The 18,899-nt window shown below is 39.1% G+C and overlaps 2 protein-coding genes and 1 long non-coding RNA gene across 4 annotated transcripts in view; all 3 read right to left on the minus strand.

The window, feature by feature from the left end:
• PPP1R1C (protein phosphatase 1 regulatory inhibitor subunit 1C) overlaps nucleotides 1-10,105 on the minus strand; it is a 46,861-nt gene extending 36,756 nt beyond the window's left edge. Inside the window, exons 1-2 of the mRNA XM_023930901.2 lie at nucleotides 9,778-10,105; nucleotides 7,364-7,424 (exon numbers count right to left, since the gene is read on the minus strand). Coding sequence (XP_023786669.1) covers nucleotides 7,364-7,424; nucleotides 9,778-10,026 — 310 coding nt within the window. The 5' untranslated portion in view covers nucleotides 10,027-10,105. The remainder of the gene's footprint in view (nucleotides 1-7,363; nucleotides 7,425-9,777) is intronic.
• Nucleotides 10,106-12,346: 2,241 nt separating this feature from the next.
• Nucleotides 12,347-15,437, minus strand: LOC147652227 (uncharacterized). Its single transcript, XR_015289207.1, has 2 exons — nucleotides 15,347-15,437; nucleotides 12,347-12,973 (listed from the first exon to the last, which is right to left on the minus strand). It is a non-coding gene; the product is annotated as an uncharacterized LOC147652227 (long non-coding RNA).
• Nucleotides 15,438-16,851: 1,414 nt separating this feature from the next.
• The window catches only part of ITPRID2 (ITPR interacting domain containing 2), a 38,732-nt gene continuing 36,684 nt past the window's right edge, over nucleotides 16,852-18,899 (minus strand). For both annotated transcript variants that reach the window (XM_086897595.1, XM_086897596.1), the window contains 2 exons: nucleotides 18,491-18,615; nucleotides 16,852-18,088 (listed from right to left, as the gene is read on the minus strand). In XM_086897595.1, coding sequence (XP_086753721.1) covers nucleotides 18,505-18,615 — 111 coding nt within the window. In that variant the 3' untranslated portion in view covers nucleotides 16,852-18,088; nucleotides 18,491-18,504. The remainder of the gene's footprint in view (nucleotides 18,089-18,490; nucleotides 18,616-18,899) is intronic.

Genomic DNA, 18,899 nt, shown 5'->3' on the forward strand with positions numbered 1-18,899 from the left:
ATAAAGGGTTAAATTTTGTCTCTTAAAGCTCAATAAATGGGCTACCTTGATTGATGCTTTAAGTGCAACCCCTTCCCAATATTCTGAACATAATGAGGTTAGTGCTAAAAGCTGGATTCTCTCTCATCTATCTGCATTATCTATTTATTCCGCACACGTCACCATGGTAAATGAGTGCTGCATTAAGTACTAAATAGCAGAGGTCAGAAAAACCCTGTGTTGCATTCTTTTCCCCTTAGCAAGGCTGAAACATCTATTAATGGATTTTAGTTTATTGCCTGATGTAAATGAAAAAAATATATTGAAAATATCAGTATTAGCATATTATTGAAGTTTGATTTAAATATAATCTCAAAACAAACTATCTTGACATTCTTATTTAATTTTTTTTCTTATAATGTTTAAACGGACTTAATTTCAAATATTCTCTGATTTTTTTTTCTGTTTAACACCCCTCCCCTTCAATACAAACAGAATCTTTGCCACAGGCTAAACTAGACATATTTTGATCCAAATTCTTTTTTTTAAATGCCATCAACATCCCAAATTGTATGCCCATGTAGTTGTATTAAATATAGCTTAAGTTCTTTGACTATAAGAAGTAATTACACCTAGGCACTTCATTTTTTAACTAGAAAACTCACCATCTATTCCGAATTCTCAGTGAAACTACATGGGGTCCATAAGTATTTGGCACAGTGCAAACCTTTTAAGAGCTCCTCTAGCAAAATATTAAGCCTTATGAATGCAATAAAGTTAGAATCTGTCCAGCTGACTTCCCCACCAGGTCAGGCAGCCATGCCCACTGCTGCTCCCTACCCACGGCAGGGCTCTGTGTGCTGTATACACAGAGGTGATAACAAATGTAAACATTCCAAAAGCTTATCAGGCCTGACACTGAATGATCAAGCAGCTGGAGAGCTGTAACGCGAAGCCATGTATATTAAAAATAATTTGCAAATAATCTCCTGGGGTGGAAGAAGGCTGTTTCTATGGTGCTTTTGTATAAGGAACAAGGAAAACAGATGAAGAGTCCAAGGTTCAGCCTCTAAAAATACCACGTTCACTTTCAGATAGTTCCACGGACATTGACCCTTCCAACACAAAACCAGTGGGAGGCAGGGAGCAGGAGGAACAAGTAAAATCATGGTACACATTAGGAGTTTAGCTGCACTGGTAAATAAATAAATATTTCAGTTCATTTCTTGGGTATTCTAGGCTGGAACAAGAGTAGTGGATTAATGCAATTCCATCCATACTGGGAGCAAGTCAAGCTTTTGGGGTTTTGGCTTCATGCCCTCTCAGTTGCACCACTTTTCTGATTCAGGTACAAATCTGAGCCCTGGTTGTGAATATCCAACCTCTATTTCCAGTCTCCAGAACTTTCTTAGGCAGTGCTTGCACCCTGGCCTGCCCCATCTCACCCAGGGACAGTAGGCTCTGGTGAATGGGAGAGAATCATTCTTGTTGTGACTAAATTTACTTGCTTCAGCCAACTAGGAGAAACTAAAAGTTCATATGGGTCATGTAAAATCAATAAACACTGAAAATGAAGCAAGCATGGATAAATAAACATGAAAAATTCAGTAAAATAAGTGAATATTGACCAGAACATGCATAATAGCTTTTTGGTTTTACTGTCTCTGTGTAGCTGTCAGACACTTCACTGCTTACTGACTCTGTTTGGGCTCTATATGAAATAGTACATGTTTCCTATTGTAAAATGTGGTTTACACAGTTGCTAAAATATTCACAGGGAATGCTTCTATTTGCGAATTACTGTGTTCAGGACAGCAAAAATTGTGAACATATAGCTGGCTGCTTTGGTGATAACCCTCACAGGGCCTAGGCAGAGCTCACTGCATCCCAACCAACTCAGGCCTTGTCCTCCAGCCTGCTGTCCTTACCGCTCTGCAGGGAGCCGGACAACTCTTTTGACAAGTGATGACAGTGACATATAAAGTCCTCACCCTTCTCATGAAAATGGAGCATCTTCATGAAATGGAATGTTTTCATGAATGATGAAAAAAATTATTTATTTTTTTTTTAATTTCATTGTTTCTTTTTGGAGACTGTGAGTTGTTCTTTCTGGGCTGAATAAAGATCAGCTCAAGCACAGGTTCTTGGCAGTTTTTTCTTTTAAGTCCTTGAGCTTTCCTTTTTATTTTCATGGGGTCTGTATTCAGCACATTGCATATATGTGAGGAACTTTTATTATGCCTTGTCACAGGGAATTCTGTAGGCCTGAATTGTGGAATAAATTTAGAATAACCCAAATGTGAGCATGTGAGCATAGTGTACATAGGCAAGAAAAAGGGATGCTGTTTGTCACTGCACATTTGCAGTCACATTATCCTGCAAACAGCAGGGTATTTTCAAGCACAGACACTTTCATCTCTGTTCTGGAACCCCTATCACCTGTCCGGTCTTATGCAATGTTTGCTTCACATATTTCCTTGTTCCACCGTGTCAGAAAGTCCTTTCCAGCACAGGCTGAAAGAACACAAAGGTCCTCACTGCCTTGACAAGAAGTGCCAAATCTCTGAACATCCTGGTGCCATTGGTAATGTACACTGGGCTATACCAATCCTCCGGTGTGAGGAAACACAAATGATTTTCATCCCTTATTGAAATACCTCCACACACTCCTGGACCAACATAAAAAGAGACAGAATACTTTAATGGCATATACATTTAGCATATAGAAAAACCAACTGGCTTAACAAAAAAAAAAAAAAAATACAGCTAATGACAGATTTTATTCACGTACTACTTTTCTGAATGTTCTATTACCACATTAGAAGCCTAAATTCGCAATTGAAAACATCTGTTATTTGGTTTACTCACTCTCTACTTCTTGGACCAAAGTACACAATATGTCCTACCAGAATCTTAATAGTTTGAAAAACATATCAGTTTCCATGAACTCTGAGACCAAGAGTTTTCTGCTGAGGCTTTTCCCTGAGAAAGTATAGCAGAACTGCTTGAGAATGCTCAGAAACACCTGCCTCCTACTAGGTAGGTCTTTTTTTGAGCTCAGTTTATTTTGTCTTGGAAGAAAAAAAAATATGTGATCATTAGCTATAAAACCAAACATATTCATTCACCTAGAAGCATGATCCAGCCAATATTAGTCACAAACCTTAATGCTGGGCAAAGCCACTCACATTAATCCCATCAGGAATGTGGTGCTGTTACAGTTTGCATCAGCAGAAAAGCACATCTGTCTGCGGCAATGAGATTTATTGTGCAGGGAAAGTCCAGGAGTGTCTAAAACCAATTTAGCATAAAAACCTCGACTACTTTGGGTTGTCATGGAATTGACAAAGGTGTAAGGGCAGATTTTCCTCCCACCACTCATCTGGCTGTGGTGTTTGCTGCTGCACTGAATACTGAGACTGCCCATGAGGCATCTCAGCAGAGCTCTGGGGAAGTGGCAGTGAGCTGAAAGGCATGGATCCTTTCTGGATAACCAAAAATCAGCTAGGAATGAGAAAGCAAAACTTCTGATGCCCAAACACAAGCTGCAGGCACCTTCCTTGTTTGGAGACAGGTACAGATTGCTTTTCTTCACGTTATGATGTCCAGTATCCAGTTAGCTCAGATGTACTGTGCTATACTGTTTTGTATTGCTTTTGCAGTGATACATCCTTCCTGCTTTGAGATGAGATTTGCAAAGCAGAAAAAGGCATCTGTATTTCTAAACACAGAGTAGCATTTACATTCCAAGCAAGGAAGTCAAAACAGGCAACAAAGCAGAGAGGGGAGCTGGAAACAGCAAATACATAGAAAATTAAGATACACAGTTTATCCTAATGTTTACCCATATTCTAATGCTTCAAGAAGACTGAACACTTTGACATAATTTGAAGAGCCTTTGCCAGCCAGACTGTTTGATGTTGTGTTGGCGCTGTGACAAAGCCAGTCTGTACAGGAACGTTGGCATTGTTTTCTGATCAAAGCGAGCCCTAATAGTATTAAACCTGAGTTGTGGTCTGACGTGCTTTCTTCCCTCAGCTATCAGTTCTCTACTTTGCTATGAGCTTTTTCTTGAGCTGTTGCATTATGATATGCTGCTGCTGGCTTAAAGCATGCTCAGACTTTTATTACAGCTAATAAGAGTTGATATTCCTATATTTTCTGCTACACTGGGTATGGAGACAGGAGGGTGCTGCATACACAGAAAAGGCTGCTTGTGATGGTGATACTCAGTTTCTGTTGACTCCAAGGATATTGCAAGGGAAAAAGGAAGCAGGAGAGCTTTTACAACTTTTGGATTAAACACTTGTGTAGTGTAATAGTTAAATGTGATTTTAAAACGAAGCATGAGCTTATGTTCCTTTTATGAAAGGCAGGGGTAGTGCAACTGTGGCTATAGCAGGATGTGAGTGGGTTATCCCAGTAACCCATGCACCACCCTCACAGGATGAGATGCTGCCCATTTGTGTAGTTCTCTCACTTTATACTTGTCTTTGCCTTCCCAGGTAGTAAAAGGATCTTATCATTTCAAATAAAAGCAAACTGACTTGATATTGCAAAATCAAATGTCAGATGCTCAGAAAATACAGCTCTATGGATGGCAACTGAAGTGCAATAGATTTGACTTCATAACTCAGGTCTCAGTTTGCTAGCACTAGTTTCTCTGCTCAGAAGTGACACAACCCATCTAAGAGCACTTTACAGAGAACTTACAGCTAGAGTTAAGGGTTTATCCATTGCTGTTTCTTCACAAGGTCATATTGTCCACTGCAATCACTGCTGCTACTGCAACTCATATTTCTCTTTTGCTGACTCTGATTGCATTTATATATGATGCCAACCAGAGTGAGCATGAGGAAATGTGAGAGTCAATGATGCTACAGGCTGGATATGAGCTCCTGTAGTCACATTTATCACCCGCCTTTAAATCTTTCAGTGTGGTCTAACACTGCTTGGAAGCAAGGAAGTCAAGCAGACTCTTACAGTTTTTGAGTAGCTGTCATTGGTTTAAAATGACTTAGGCTTAGTAGATATTCCATCTTTATAGCACAATAGACCAGACCTAAATAGGTGAAGAGGTATCCCTATCAAAGCTGTATCAGGCATCAGGGATGGACAAGAAGACTTAATAGTAAACAACTTTTAGATCTTTTTACAGAAGAACTCAAGCTGAATTTATTATGAAGTTCTTAAATGTCCAAACACATTTTATTGCTTTCTGGTTTCCAGATGGCTGTGCATCCAGAACACCAGAATACCACAAGAATGCTACTTTTTTTTTCCCTGATGCAATCAGAAGCAGCTGTAACAGAGGGTTACAGAAAAATCTGATTGTTAGAGTATGCCTGTGTCTGTTTTTCAAAAAAAGAGACGTTTAGATAATTTGAGTAAACTTTACAGGGGCATCCAAACATTTAGAATTGCATTAGGATACACATTTCAAGCTCTTGGAATTATATCCTTCACTAGCTCCTTGCTCCTAATAAAGGAAGTGGAACACTTCAGTGGGTAAAAGTCAAGGGCCAGGACTCTAATTTAGCCCAACTTTAATAAAAAGGGGTGGCTCTGTCAGTATCCCTGGAATTCCCTGCTGCTCAGTTTCCCCACTGTTCTAGGGAATCAGACTTCTAAAGCAATTTGTTGGAATTTGCTGGAGTGTGGAATTAACACCTTTTTTTTTTTAAATATATTTTTTATTATTAACTGCATCCATTTGCAGTCATGAATTTACTATTTTTGGAGACAAATTTTATTCAGCATCAGGGTTTTAATCAGCAAGGTGTCAGGAGGCCCTGGAACTAGCTGACTCTGAAAGCTGAAGGCATACAACCAGCTCAGAAGCTGTAGAGCACCTTGCAAGATGAAGACCACAAAGGCTTTATTTAGTATTTGCACTTCATTGTAAACCTATTGTCTGCCATTCCAGCCTGGCTTTCCACTCCTGTATTCAGCAGGTTTACAGAGCTACCTTCACACACCCTGCTCAGAACTTGCCCATATTAAGCAAGTGACACCCTATGGAAATCTGCATGAACCTCATGGTGAAGGGCAGGAAAATGAAGCTGCTTTTAAAGTTTTTATTTTTATATGACTTTAGGGACAATATAAAAACAGGACAAGGTTATAATTAAGCCAAATAATAAATTCATTTATATTAGTTCCCAGTAGCTAGAAAGAATAAATAATATCTTAATAAACAAATCTAAGTAAGTGAAGACAAATACTAGCTCATGGGCATATATGGAAGTTGGCTGAAACTTGCAGCAATCTTGACTCATAATAAAAATGATTTATTTAAAGACTTATTATGAACATTGCAGGAAAGGTGATAACAGACATACACCACTTTGTTTACAGTAAAATTTCCTGTAAATTAAAGAGTTCTTATTCTTTGTTTGGTTTTGATTTGGTATTGTACCAAGTATCTGTTTATAAAAGGAAATATGACAGTACAAAGTGTACAAAGTGAATTGCAAAAGAAATTACGAGTCAAGGTGAATTTGCTGTAAATTAAGTCCTAGTAACACAGACAGTGTAGATCCCATTATTATCCCATATAGGTAAAGGAAGTCAGTTCAAGGCAGATCTTTCATGCACCATTTTTGAGAGCTGAACTACCTGAAAATCAGGACAGAAAGCTACTCTCCAAAAAAATTTAAAAAAAAGATTCAGATGACTAAGAGATATGACAGGAAAAAAAGTTGCAGAGCACAACAAAGATAAAGTTTGTTATAAAGTAGGCACTGTGTTCCAATGGATTACGTATTGAGGATTTTCCCCATTTTGGTGAGGTTTTTGTTCATAACACTCCCTAAAGAGCTTATTAAAGAATCTTTCTGAAGTCATATTTATATGACAAAGTATGTCTCAACCTCAAATCAACTCATCCCACAGAGAAGCTTCTGTGGGGACTCCTGGGTGAAGATAACGTATTCAGAGTTGAAAAAGAATAATGAAAAAACACATTATATATTTTATCAGGAAACTGTAAGAGGATCTGTTTGTAGAAACAACTCCTTGGGTTGAATTAACACTGAACCCAGCCTGGTATCTCTAGAGGTTGGAATTCATGGCTCCCCGAAGTCTCCACCCAGGGAAAGAAAATATTTGTGGATGGAAGAACTGGATCTGGGTTATATTAATTCTCCTACATATAACCAAGATTTACATGGAGGATAAAACTGTGAAATCAGTGACATTATCTGAAGGCCAGAAATTATCCGTGTACATGGGGTTCACTTCAAACAGTCCTAAGATCCATTGTTTGACATTTAGAGCTACAAAATGAATGCTGGATTTTTAAAATCATGTAGTTAATGAAAGCAGTCTTCAGCCAATCCTGTGTATACAAGTTCAGTGATTTAGAAGGTATGTGAGCACTCACCTGGGGGCATGTGTTCATTCATGATGACGAGTGATGCTGGTGTAGGCCTTCTTTTCCTGATCTGTAACAGATACAAACCAAGGAGAATAACTAGGGCCCATCAATTGCCACACACACAAGGCAAAGCAAAAAATCCATCTGGTGTCCTCCAGAGTATAGACCAGGCAAAGTTAGAAAGGAAACTATTTAAAGAACAGCAGCACTTCACCGTCTTACTGACAGCTTGTCTGGTCTGACAGCAATCAGGGTCATGCTGCTGCTTGCTCAGGGAGAACAAAAAAGCACAGGGAGAGCTGTCCAAAATACCTGAAGAATTTGTAATCATCTTGACCTAAGTTTTTGGATATGTATTGCTGAAAACTATCAGTAACATCTTAAAATTTGACATTTAGCTTTGCATGGAAGACACTTGCCATAGTGTGTGAGCTTGTATGTGCAAGTACCTACCACTGCCACAACTCTCACAAGTAATAATCAATAATATTTTGCAATACATTTCAGAGTTTTGGAGGAATGCTTTCCAATGAACTTATATTTCTAAACTGTTGTCAGAGGTGTTACTACTGTTCTTTAACTAAAAAGACTTCAGTATTTAAGACCTTAAAAAGAGTATTTCCAATACAGCAGATTTTACAGACCAATATATAGTCCTGAATTGTATACAATTCTTCAGAGTTTATCTAGGTAACTACTTTTGTTCCATTAACAGTGGCTGAACTGTATGGTATTGGAATACCCTCCTATAATGCACACATTGGCACTGAAAGCTTTGTGTTGCTTCATGAAAGCCTCCAGGCCTGATATTCTATTGAATTTAAGAGGGGGATGAGGAGCATTTAAGCTAGAAACCATTCTGACACAAAACCTCAATGTCAGTACATTTGTTCTTTTTTTATTTGCCAAGCCAACATCTGTATTTAGCTGGGTTCAAATTTTGCTTTCAGAGGTGTAAATGGAAAATTACATCATCAGGGTTAATGGGTTTATTCCAGATTAGTGTAACTGTAGCCGACTGTAGAATTTACTATTCTAATTTCATCACACACCCACAGTGAAACTGTATAGCACTTGGAATCAAACTCACAACACACAAAAAAAAAAGGACTGCCCATAAATACCAGGCAGAAAATAGGCTACAGCATTTCAAAAGCCATGGGAATTCCAGGAAATCTTAATCCTATGGTTCTCACAGATTTCAGAAAAAATACCAGAACACATCCTGCTCAAATTAATTGCAGAACTGTTCTGTAATGTACGGACATCTTGCAGCTCAGAAGTGCCTATGGACAAAATGAGGACCTGGAACAATTCTTTTCTACACCCTTCTAATACTTCACATTCAGTGGTCACTCACAACTCATCATTTTCTGGAAAAGGTGTCTGCCTTTTAAGTGACACAACATCTGAATATCCAGGAAACAGGTAACTGTCCTAAAGGTGCAAATAATTTCATGGATAATGGTGTGGAACTTCCAAGGTTATAATATTCCCCTGATATCATCTAAAATCAGACGTACCCAAATAGAAGCAAATATTGAGAAGGACTTGCACAGAGAGAAATATACTGGGTCACCTAATTAAGATTTATCCAGTTTTCTCACAAGACTGCCTGTGACCTTTTTTAGGCACAGCTACACATATCTGTACACAGTAATAGATATATTTTCCTCCTTAGACATCTGTACTGATATATATATATATATATATATATATATATATATATATATATATATATATATATATATATATATCAGTACAGTATATATATGTATATATTAGTATGTGTATCTTCTTTTGGGAATGAGTTAAAACCTAAAATAAGACACACATTATTCCAACAAGGACATAACTACAAGGATATAATTACATGTATATATTTTTCAGACAGGTAAAAACACTGTAAAAATGACTTATAGACTGTAAAAAATAATGAGAAATACAGAAAGTAACTGAAATGATGACTGTCGTGCAAAACATTAGTTGTATTTTCTCGCGTTAAAATGAAAGGCAAATAAGATGTCTTCTTCCCAATATTTCTGTTAGGTACCTATTATCAACTTTGTGTTTTGCTTTATGTACATATACTACATTTGATCTGTTGAGAATGTATTCATTGAATGTATTCATGTCAAATGCAAGTATTAGGGTAGAAGTGCAGTTACAGAAAAGGCACAACAAATATACGCTAGCAAACCTACCCAAGGTGAAGAAGCCTTATTCTGGCTAGAGGACATATCCTTCTTCCTCTTTAAGGGCATCGAACATCGCTATAACCTCCGGAGTATTTCATCTACAGTTTCACTACTATGAGCTAGAAAAGCCTTTAGGCCACAAGTGTCACTTGTTCTCACCCACATCTTGCCCCATTCCTACCCCATTCCCTTAAAAGAGTGAAGGAAACTCATCTTCCTTACCTGTTCAGCTGCCTCGGGATCTATCTGGCTCTGAAACAGGGGCACAGCAAACTGGATTTTTTTGGGGCTGTTGGGCTCCATCGTGGTGCTGAGGTGAGACAGACGAGAGGCGAGGCTGGAGCTGGAGACTGGGTCTGTGCCTCTGCCCCGGCGCCGTCCCCACAGCCAGGCTGAGCTCCGCAGTAACAGCTGTAACTCCCGACTTAGCACGGGAATCTGCGGGAGCCGAGCAACTCCCTTATGCCACATCCACAGAGATGCCACTGGCTTGGCTATTTCCCTTTTTTTCCTCCCCTCTCCCCTCTCTTCAGGAGCCCTTCAGATCCTCTCAGCAGAAAGCTGAAAGGAACAATAAGCTAATTGTGTACCAGCTCACTTCTACATATGCCAAGCATTCACTCAGAAGCTAATTGAAAATGCAATACTAGCATTGCATGGCCTGGAGCCTTGGGATTTGAAAAAGAGGATCTCTCCACCGTATATTACTAACTGGCTGCTCAGAAGTGCAATGCAAGCTCCCTCTGAGTATTGCTGATGGGCTCTTAATTATTGATGAACACAAATCAGGAAGTTTTCAGATTTTGGGGGTGGAGGTAGCAGGAGGGGTGGATGCAAAAATTCGATCTCTGTTACAGTGTGCCAGAACTGCTCTCCTCTTTTCACATATCAAACAATTCCCTTTGCTTTTTCACATATTTTTTAAAATCTTACAGTTTTAGACTCTACTAAATCTTACAGGAAGATTTTTGGTGATGGTGCTACAGAGTTGCCCACAACCTCATGACGCTTCTCCGGTGGGCTTGCACCTCAGGCCTGGTTTGCAGACTATCAGATTAGACTGCAGTTTCACGGGACTGCAGATACTGAGAACACCCACGTTTGAGCCAGCTCTCTGAGCTCCCTCATGCTAAACACATCAACAGGCATCTCATTCTATCCAAGTAAAGTGGGATATAGTGTTTACTCAAGATTACATTTTCTCTCCATTAACTCTAGAGAAAGGAAAGATGATTCAGAGTTAAATCACTTTTGGATGACTGAAATTCAGAGGCTAAATCCTACTTAAGGGTAAAAAATCTGCGCCTCATTCCAAGACCAGGAAAATAATTTGTTCAATCATATCAATAGTACTCCTTTGTGAATATAATTGACTTTCACTTGTCATTTCATGTTAATTCAAAAAATGTGTGTGAAACAATACCCAGCAATCGCTGACCTAACCTACCTCTTTGCAAAACTCAGAGGAATTTGAAAATGTTCTGTGCTCAGGCCACTGAGAGCACTAAGGATTTTCACAGTTCACCACAAGCTTATTGAGTCACTGAGTACTTTCCCACCTGTGCCAGTGGAGGAGGTGGGGAAGGAGCGCGGGCTGTGGATGAGGACAGTGCACTGGCCATACACACAGAACAAACCAGCAAGTCAGACACTGAGAACTTGTTTGGCTTTGATTTTTACAAATTAAAACCATGAGACATTATCAGAACACCAGGCTGTTTCTGAAGAGGCAAGCACACAAGCTAGCTGGTTTATGAAGGACCTGATAAAGTTTAGGAGGCAAGGATACACTTTAAGTTAAGGATCCAGCTGGCTCCATGATCAAAAGTAACTCTCAATGAAGGCCAAAATTCCCATGCAAATCAAAGCTACGGTGAACCATAGTGGTTTCCAGCTGACAGCTAGCAGCTGGCAACTACCCTGTTTAATTTCTTATGATAGTTTAGGTGGCATTAACTTAGACTTTTGAATCACAGAAGAGCCTGATTGGCTGGGGCCTTCTGGAGATACTTGGTCCCACCAGCTGCTCAAAGCAGGGCCCGAGACCAGGTTATTCTGGGACCTCTCAGTCTGAGTCCTGAATATTTTTGGTGCTTCAGTGAAATGTTTAGTTCCATTTACCACAACAAATTAAAGAGATGCACAAAACACTGATCTTCAGTGTTTCATATGACCATTTTTAAGCCTTCGCTATTCATTCCTACAAAGACAAAACATAATTTGCTTTATAGACTTCCACAATAAGAGCAAGAGTGCAGTTGTGCTGGCACAACGAAGCCTCAGGCACTAAAGTAAGAGAGGCACACTCTGCTTTCACCAGGGCAATTAGAGAGTTGTTTTCAGGACAGTCTAATTATCCAGTTTCACAAGTCCTTCATGCACAGATGTGCCATTATCTTCAATGGCAGCTTCAGATATACCAGGGATATATACACACCCACATACACAGGGGTGGGACATACGTGGGGATCTGAAGCTGTGTCTTTCCTCTTGAATTTTCATACTTGAAAGAAAATAATGTTTGTTTTTGCAGTCCCAGACAATGTGAGAAAAATGTTTTTCAGATGCCTTGCTACCATAAATATTAATAAAAGGTATATTTTACATATCAAGTTTCTCTAGAAAAAAAACTGTTTTCCATAAAATATCTGTTCTAGATGTATATGAAACTTCATGCATTAAATTGTACAATTGCAATTCTAATATACATTACTGATTACAGGAACTATAATTATCACTGCAAAGGCTTAACATTTTTTATGTTAATGATAAAGTAATTTAAAAAATCATATTCAAACAGTAAAAATTTATTAAAAGTGCTCGATGTATTCTAACAGTGTGTTTCAGCTCTAGATTGCTGGACACTGCCGTCCAAAGGAATCGCGTCTCAAAGGCGTTTTTATCAATGTATATAAGAAAAAAGCTCAACAACCTTACAAAACACCCAAAACAACAAAACCACTTTCTGGCAGCTTCTGAAGGGAGACAGCAGGACAGAACAAAACACAAGGACAAATCCTTAATGGGGCTGGCTAGGACTGGGAGAGAGGCCCCCAATGATGTGGTGTGGAGTTATTTGCTTCCTGCAGCTTTTCTCCCTGTGCCTGTTTGGAGCTGGCTGCCCAACCATCTTCACATGCACTAATACAATAACAGTATTTTTTAAATAGTGTAAGAGGCATACTGAGAGAGCACTCAGATATAGCATTTCAGGATGCCTACCTTGGCTCCCACTTACACCAATTTGCAGCATTAGAAGTCTCCAGGCAAAGTGTGCTTGCATTTTCTATAGACTGCATCACAGTCTGGGGAAGAGCTGAAACACATTCAAGTACTGACACATCCTTGTAGTTCATCTTTTGTTTTTAGTGCACTCTCCACAATTTCAGTTTCAGATGCCTTCATGATTCAGCTGAAACTATAATAGAAGAACAAAGAATAATAATTTCCCAAGATCTTTCCTTCCTACGTCATTCACTATGTTCTGGTATGAAACACTGTCTTTTAAAATATCCTGCTGTAGGGATGAGCTATGGAAGCACTCATGGCATTGCTCCTGCTTGACCTATTTCCCCTGGTGTCGTAGGAAAAGTTTATATCTTGTTTCCAGCCAAAGACAAGGCTTCTAGGATGGCAATTCAAGGGTGTCCATTCCGCATTCTCTTTGCATAGTTTTTGTCGTGGCTCTGATCTGCCTCAGCTCCTCTGGTGTGATCAGAGACTACCGCAGCATCACTCTTGAGAGGACAGCTGGCGTTCCTTGTAAAACAAACCTGCTTAAGGCTTTGGTTCCTAAATTCACCAGTGCAGGTGCAGAGAAGCACTAAGTTACAGTACCCTGATCCAACAGGCTGCCTTTGCAGAGCAAAGGCTCAGCTTGGAAGTGGCAATTCTGCCAGTGTGTCTCTTTATTCCCCATTATGGTCACTGATAAGAGAGTGATTTAACAAAGATATGCTGATCTGTGCTTTCCCTGGGCTCTCCAGCTAACCCCTCTCTTCACAGCACCATGTCCTCAGCATACTGCTGGGCAGCCCCAGCAGCATCAGAGGGACAAACACTGCAGAGTACATTGGATTTCTGCTGCAGCCAAAAGGGCCACAATGTGCCACTTCCTCCTGCCTTTTTCTAACAAACTGACCAACAGCCTCTTCCCTGCTTCTGCCCAGACAGGGGCATCAGCTTCACAGCTCTTGGTGCTGACCATGAGCAGAAAGAGAGGGAGAAAGCATGAGCAGTGGACATGGCCTGTGCTGTGCACACCACACCCATTCATGGACAGGTTTTCCCTTTGGGCTCTGCACCGTGCCTCACTCATAGCTGCTAAAATCAAGCCTTCCAAGAATAAAAAATTACATATTCAAAATGGCACTGAAATTTTCCTTTCAAAACAGCATTGCAAACAGGGTGACTCCCACTGAGTGGCTGGAAACACAGTCTGCTATTTATATATAGAAAATGCAAGGAATTTAAAATCTGCAAGGGTGGGAGAATGCAGAGCAGATCTCATCTGCCTCATGAGTACCAAGTCCTGCCACAGGCAGGTCAAGAAGAACAGAAAGTCTTTCTGAGCAGTGACAGAGTCAGTAGGACATTCAGTGGGAGCTCTTGGGGTCATAACAGCCTATCCCAAATTTCCATTGCCCGTTCTTATCCACAGAATATCAGGTTTGGACTTGTTTATGTACTAACTGTATATGTGGATACATAAAGCCTAGATAAGCAAAAAAGATACAGCTATTTCAACTTAGACAAGCTCTTTAGTTAAGAGCATAGTTATAATCAGAATCAGTTTAAAGTCACTCTATCTGAGCACAGGAGAACTTACCCTGTCTATTCTAGTCTCCCTCTGAAATTCAGAGCTCTCCACACTTTGAAGTAATGTACAAACATTTACTGCTAGATCCTATCCACTACCATCAATAGCATACACACATCCAAAACATAGGAAATGAGCTGGATTAATGGGACATGACCTGAGCAGACAGTCAGGAGATTCTTGCCTAATATGGACTATAGTTCAATAGTGAAGAAAGCAAAACTCTGGTACTGGTTTTAGGATGGTATTTCAGCAGGAAGAGATGCTACCATTTGCTTCCTTACCAAGAATAGGGTAAATCCAATATAACTTTCAATAAGCAGAACTGTGTAGTGTACATAGGTTTTAGAATAAAATCATAATATGTTATTTCCATATTAAATCTCAAATGCAAAAATTGACCGACTATGCCAATGAATTAAACAACTGAAATATACAATTCAGTTGTTACTGTAATTTTTTTAAACAAAAGTTAAAATATAGAACTTGTAGAAGATAAGCCAAGGAATGAACTTCCACAGTTTCAGTCTGAATTAGAAAACTCCTGTGCAAACACACATTCCCAGGCAGAAAATGGAAAGTCGCAGATTACCTATAAAAGCTCAGTATGACAATTTCAGAACATGCTCTTAAAATTCTCGTTTTAGAATTTGAGACTCTTCAGATGTCCCTTCTTTCTTGCCTCTTCCTCCCCCTTTGAGACCATGCTAGACCAAAAGATATCACAGCAATCCTCAAGGTCCTGCCTGCAGCATTTGCCAGCGAGGGATTGAGACACACCAGGAGGCACACCTGGAGGACAGGATCTGGGTTTTGGTGACCTGGGCACGGTAGCTGGGGCCCAATTGTTTGATATTTCCTATCTAGGTGTTGGGAGTAGCAGGAATGGGGATGGTCCATTTGTAGGGACAAGCCAGGAGTTAAGCGCTACCTCAATTTACAGATTGCACAGCAAGGAAAAACGCTACTCACTCATTGTTGTAAATCTGGCTCTTCATCATAACTGCTCTCTCATTGCTACCATTTCATTACTCAGCTATTGTCCAGAATTTCTCCTCTTACCCTGACCAAAAAATAAAAATATATTCCCGTATGTATTAACCATCATTCAGCAAGCATTCATGCAGAATTACAAAATATATAAACTATAAGGAGTTTTCAAGTGATTTTCCTTTTGCTTTTTGCCTTGCCTTCTATTGTTAGAACTCTCACAACAATATTGTGCATTTCTATTCTATGGCATGAATATGAAAGACTACCATCACATCCAAAATCACATATGAAAAATCAAATTTGTTTTATGTCAAGTTAATGAGCTTCTTGGTTTTCCTGAAAAATCAAATAATGCATCATTTTTTACATTATCATTTTAATTCAGACAGAAGTGTTGCATTGGCTGAAGCCATCTAACCACCAACAATTCTGTTTTATGACATCATCCAGGTTTCACAGTTTTGGCATTGTTTCCTATTGAAAAGATCCTCCAAAAGAATTATTTTTCCAGTAGTTTAGGTTTTGCTTTACATTGTTAGGTATGAATTACTTCAGTTTCCAAACGGGCCTCTAATTCCCTCTCCCCTAATCAGTATCTCCTTGTGTCCAGTTTCATTGAAGCAGATTCATCTGTGGTATAGCAATGCAAATGTTCTGACCCATGCAGTGTTTCCAGTGTAAGCTATTTGCCCAGCAGGACACCAAAAAGAAGGGCAGTGCAAACTCTGCCCCTCCACACCCAGCAGAGCAGTTCTCAGTGGCTGGGCTGCATCAGCTACATGGTCACTGTAAAGGACACAGCAGTCAGAGCAAACCAGATCTGTGGAAAAGCTCAGCAGGGAGCATCTTGGGCATCACTTGCCTACTAATGGCAGGCTGCCAAGGGCCTGCACACCACAATTTTAGAAAAAGCAGAAGATAAGGGCAGCCTTCCTTCTATGGAGGTCATGGCCAGCAAAGCACCTGAAAGAGCTTCGAGAGCACATCAGTTGCTTTGGCAGTGGCAGGACCACTTTGAGTTCTGTCTCCAGACAGCATTGCAGAAATTGGCTGGCTGATCTCCTGTGGTGTTCTGGAATGGAGCTGTGTGCTCACCCAAGCTGCAAAGCAAGGCAGAAATCTACTGCAGCTTACCACCTTGTACAGATTGCCACATGTCAGTGCTGCCAGAGTTTGTACTTCAGCTTTTCAATGTGCAGAATAAGGTTTTCAAGAAAGCCCTGCCTCTATTTACAGGGACAAACTCTGATGAGAGGTCAAGACCAACCAACTTCTTGGACCAGCAACAGAAGCCAAGAACTTTAAGAGAGTGGTTTAAGTGCCAAAACCTAAACCCCCAACAGGGTCCCTGAATATCTGAAAGCTTTTTGGAAAGCCAAGTCCGGGGTTTTCCTACTGTTCCCCATTCTGTGTACTGTTTGATCAAATCTATCTTTTATTTTGCTTAAGAGCAAACCATGCACAATACAAAACACTGATACAAATTATAGGCAAAATAAATATTTTATTGGTTTAATATACACTTTTTTAAAGAAATCAGCCCTTGTGTGTCTTCCTAACACAATTTAAAATTTTATAAACTTTTTCATATAATATTGTAATATTTGAAACTATTTTTGATTAAAGACCTTGACATAGTGTGAAGAGTTTTAGTAGATGGAAAAGGCAAAGGAGTAAAGGGAATTGAAGCGCAGCCAAAAGGGATATTACCTATCCACTAAATGTTTATTTGACCACATAAGAACTCCAATGACTTCCAATTTTCTCCATTGGAACAATCAGATATTCACCAGGCTGACTGAAAATACACTCTGTGAGGGATGGAGAAAGAAAAGATTTTTTTTCCATTTTCCCCATAATATAAGCAAGGTCATTAATGCATTCCAAGTTGCAGATTCTAATTGCTTTCAGAAGATAGTATTTCTATTGCATTTTGGTTAATATGAAGCAGAACTTCTCAGTGTGACTGCAAGTAGTCAACACAAGAAAAAACCCACCCCAGTGCTTAAATAAGGCACTTTCCTATAAAGGGATGAGCAAACAGTAAGGAAGCAAATAAAATTAATTAGAAGTTGTCTTCTACACAAAGATAAGGCTTTCAGTGTCAGAACTTTAAGTAGTTTTGAGAGTAACCTCATGTCATTCTACCACTCTGCTAATAGTAACCGCCCCAAGAATTAACAGCAATTTGTATAACAGGATTGTTTCCTTCTTTTGAAGTGGCACTAAGTAACAGCAGTGGAAACCATTATTGGTTATTTCAAGCTCTTAAAGTGGATCAGTTATTGCACAATAAATACCTCATAGAGGTCAGTGTTTTGGGAGGGGTTGTTGTGGGGTTTTTTCTATTTTTTAAAAAAAAAGCTAGGCTGAATGTGTACGTGTTATTTATAAATTGGTTACGTCTGGAAATCTTCAAGTTTCATGATGCATCATTAGACAAAGAAATTAGCTACATAAAAATTTACAACAGGGACATACAAATAAATACAGAACCTTTCAGAGTGACACAATGTTGCTGATGCTTTAAGGAAAGTAACGTTAAAGTGTCTAAGTCCTCCCAGATGAACTCAAGGAAAGGTCCACATTGAAGAACCAAGCGCCAAACACAGTAGCCCATCTCAGCAGCTTTAACACTTCCTGAAGCAAAACCAACTTGACACTTTCAAGTGTGGGTGCTGTCCAAGGCAGAATCCCACAGCACTTCCAACTATATCCAACCTTAGAGAAAAAAAAGAAGATGAAGACCTAAATTAGATTTTTGGAAGTCTTGTTTGTTATGTTTAACTATGTATTTTGATACTATTCATATCTAAGGCAGGCAACTGCAGAAATCCTCTTGCATGATGCATTTACACAAAAAAAATCATCACAGAGCACAGTGGAACTAAAAATCAAGGACCATTCTATGAAAGCTGAAAGTATAATGGACCAAACTACAAACTAGCTGATTTTCCAAATCTGTCCAGGGTTATCAGTATTTTCTGTATTTAATTAACTTCAATTTTGATCACTTATGTTTCAAGGGGAAAATGCAAACAAAGCAAGGTTTAAGTTAGCAATGATATTTAACACAATTAAAATCAAAATAAAATCTGGTTCTTGCAGATCCCCAAAGATTACCTGTAGTACCAGTTTCATGGCTGTGTATCTTGTTTTGCAGTAGCAGATCTGCTTTGGGGTGATACAGCTGCTAACAATCCACTTACTATTTCTCTTCTTATTTCACCAACAATAGATTCCTTGATCTGAAAGGGATTAGCCAAAGTTTTAAGGTCAGTAATTTATATAACTAATGGATAAAACTAAATAATATTGCAGATATGTTTGACACTACCAACACGTACCACCAAAAAGTCAACTTTCAAAACTCTGAAAGGAAAAACATTAGAAGAATGGAAAAATAACTGTAAGTAATTTTGAAGGTCTTGCAAATTGTATAAATGAAAACCAAACTAATTCTGTATTTCCAGATGGTGTAGTATATGTGTGTGTATATATATATATATATATGTATGTATATGTTTTACAC

Source organism: Cyanistes caeruleus, chromosome 7 (assembly GCF_971803275.1).
Source record: "Cyanistes caeruleus chromosome 7, bCyaCae1.hap1.1, whole genome shotgun sequence".
Classification (NCBI taxonomy): Eukaryota; Metazoa; Chordata; class Aves; order Passeriformes; family Paridae; genus Cyanistes; species Cyanistes caeruleus.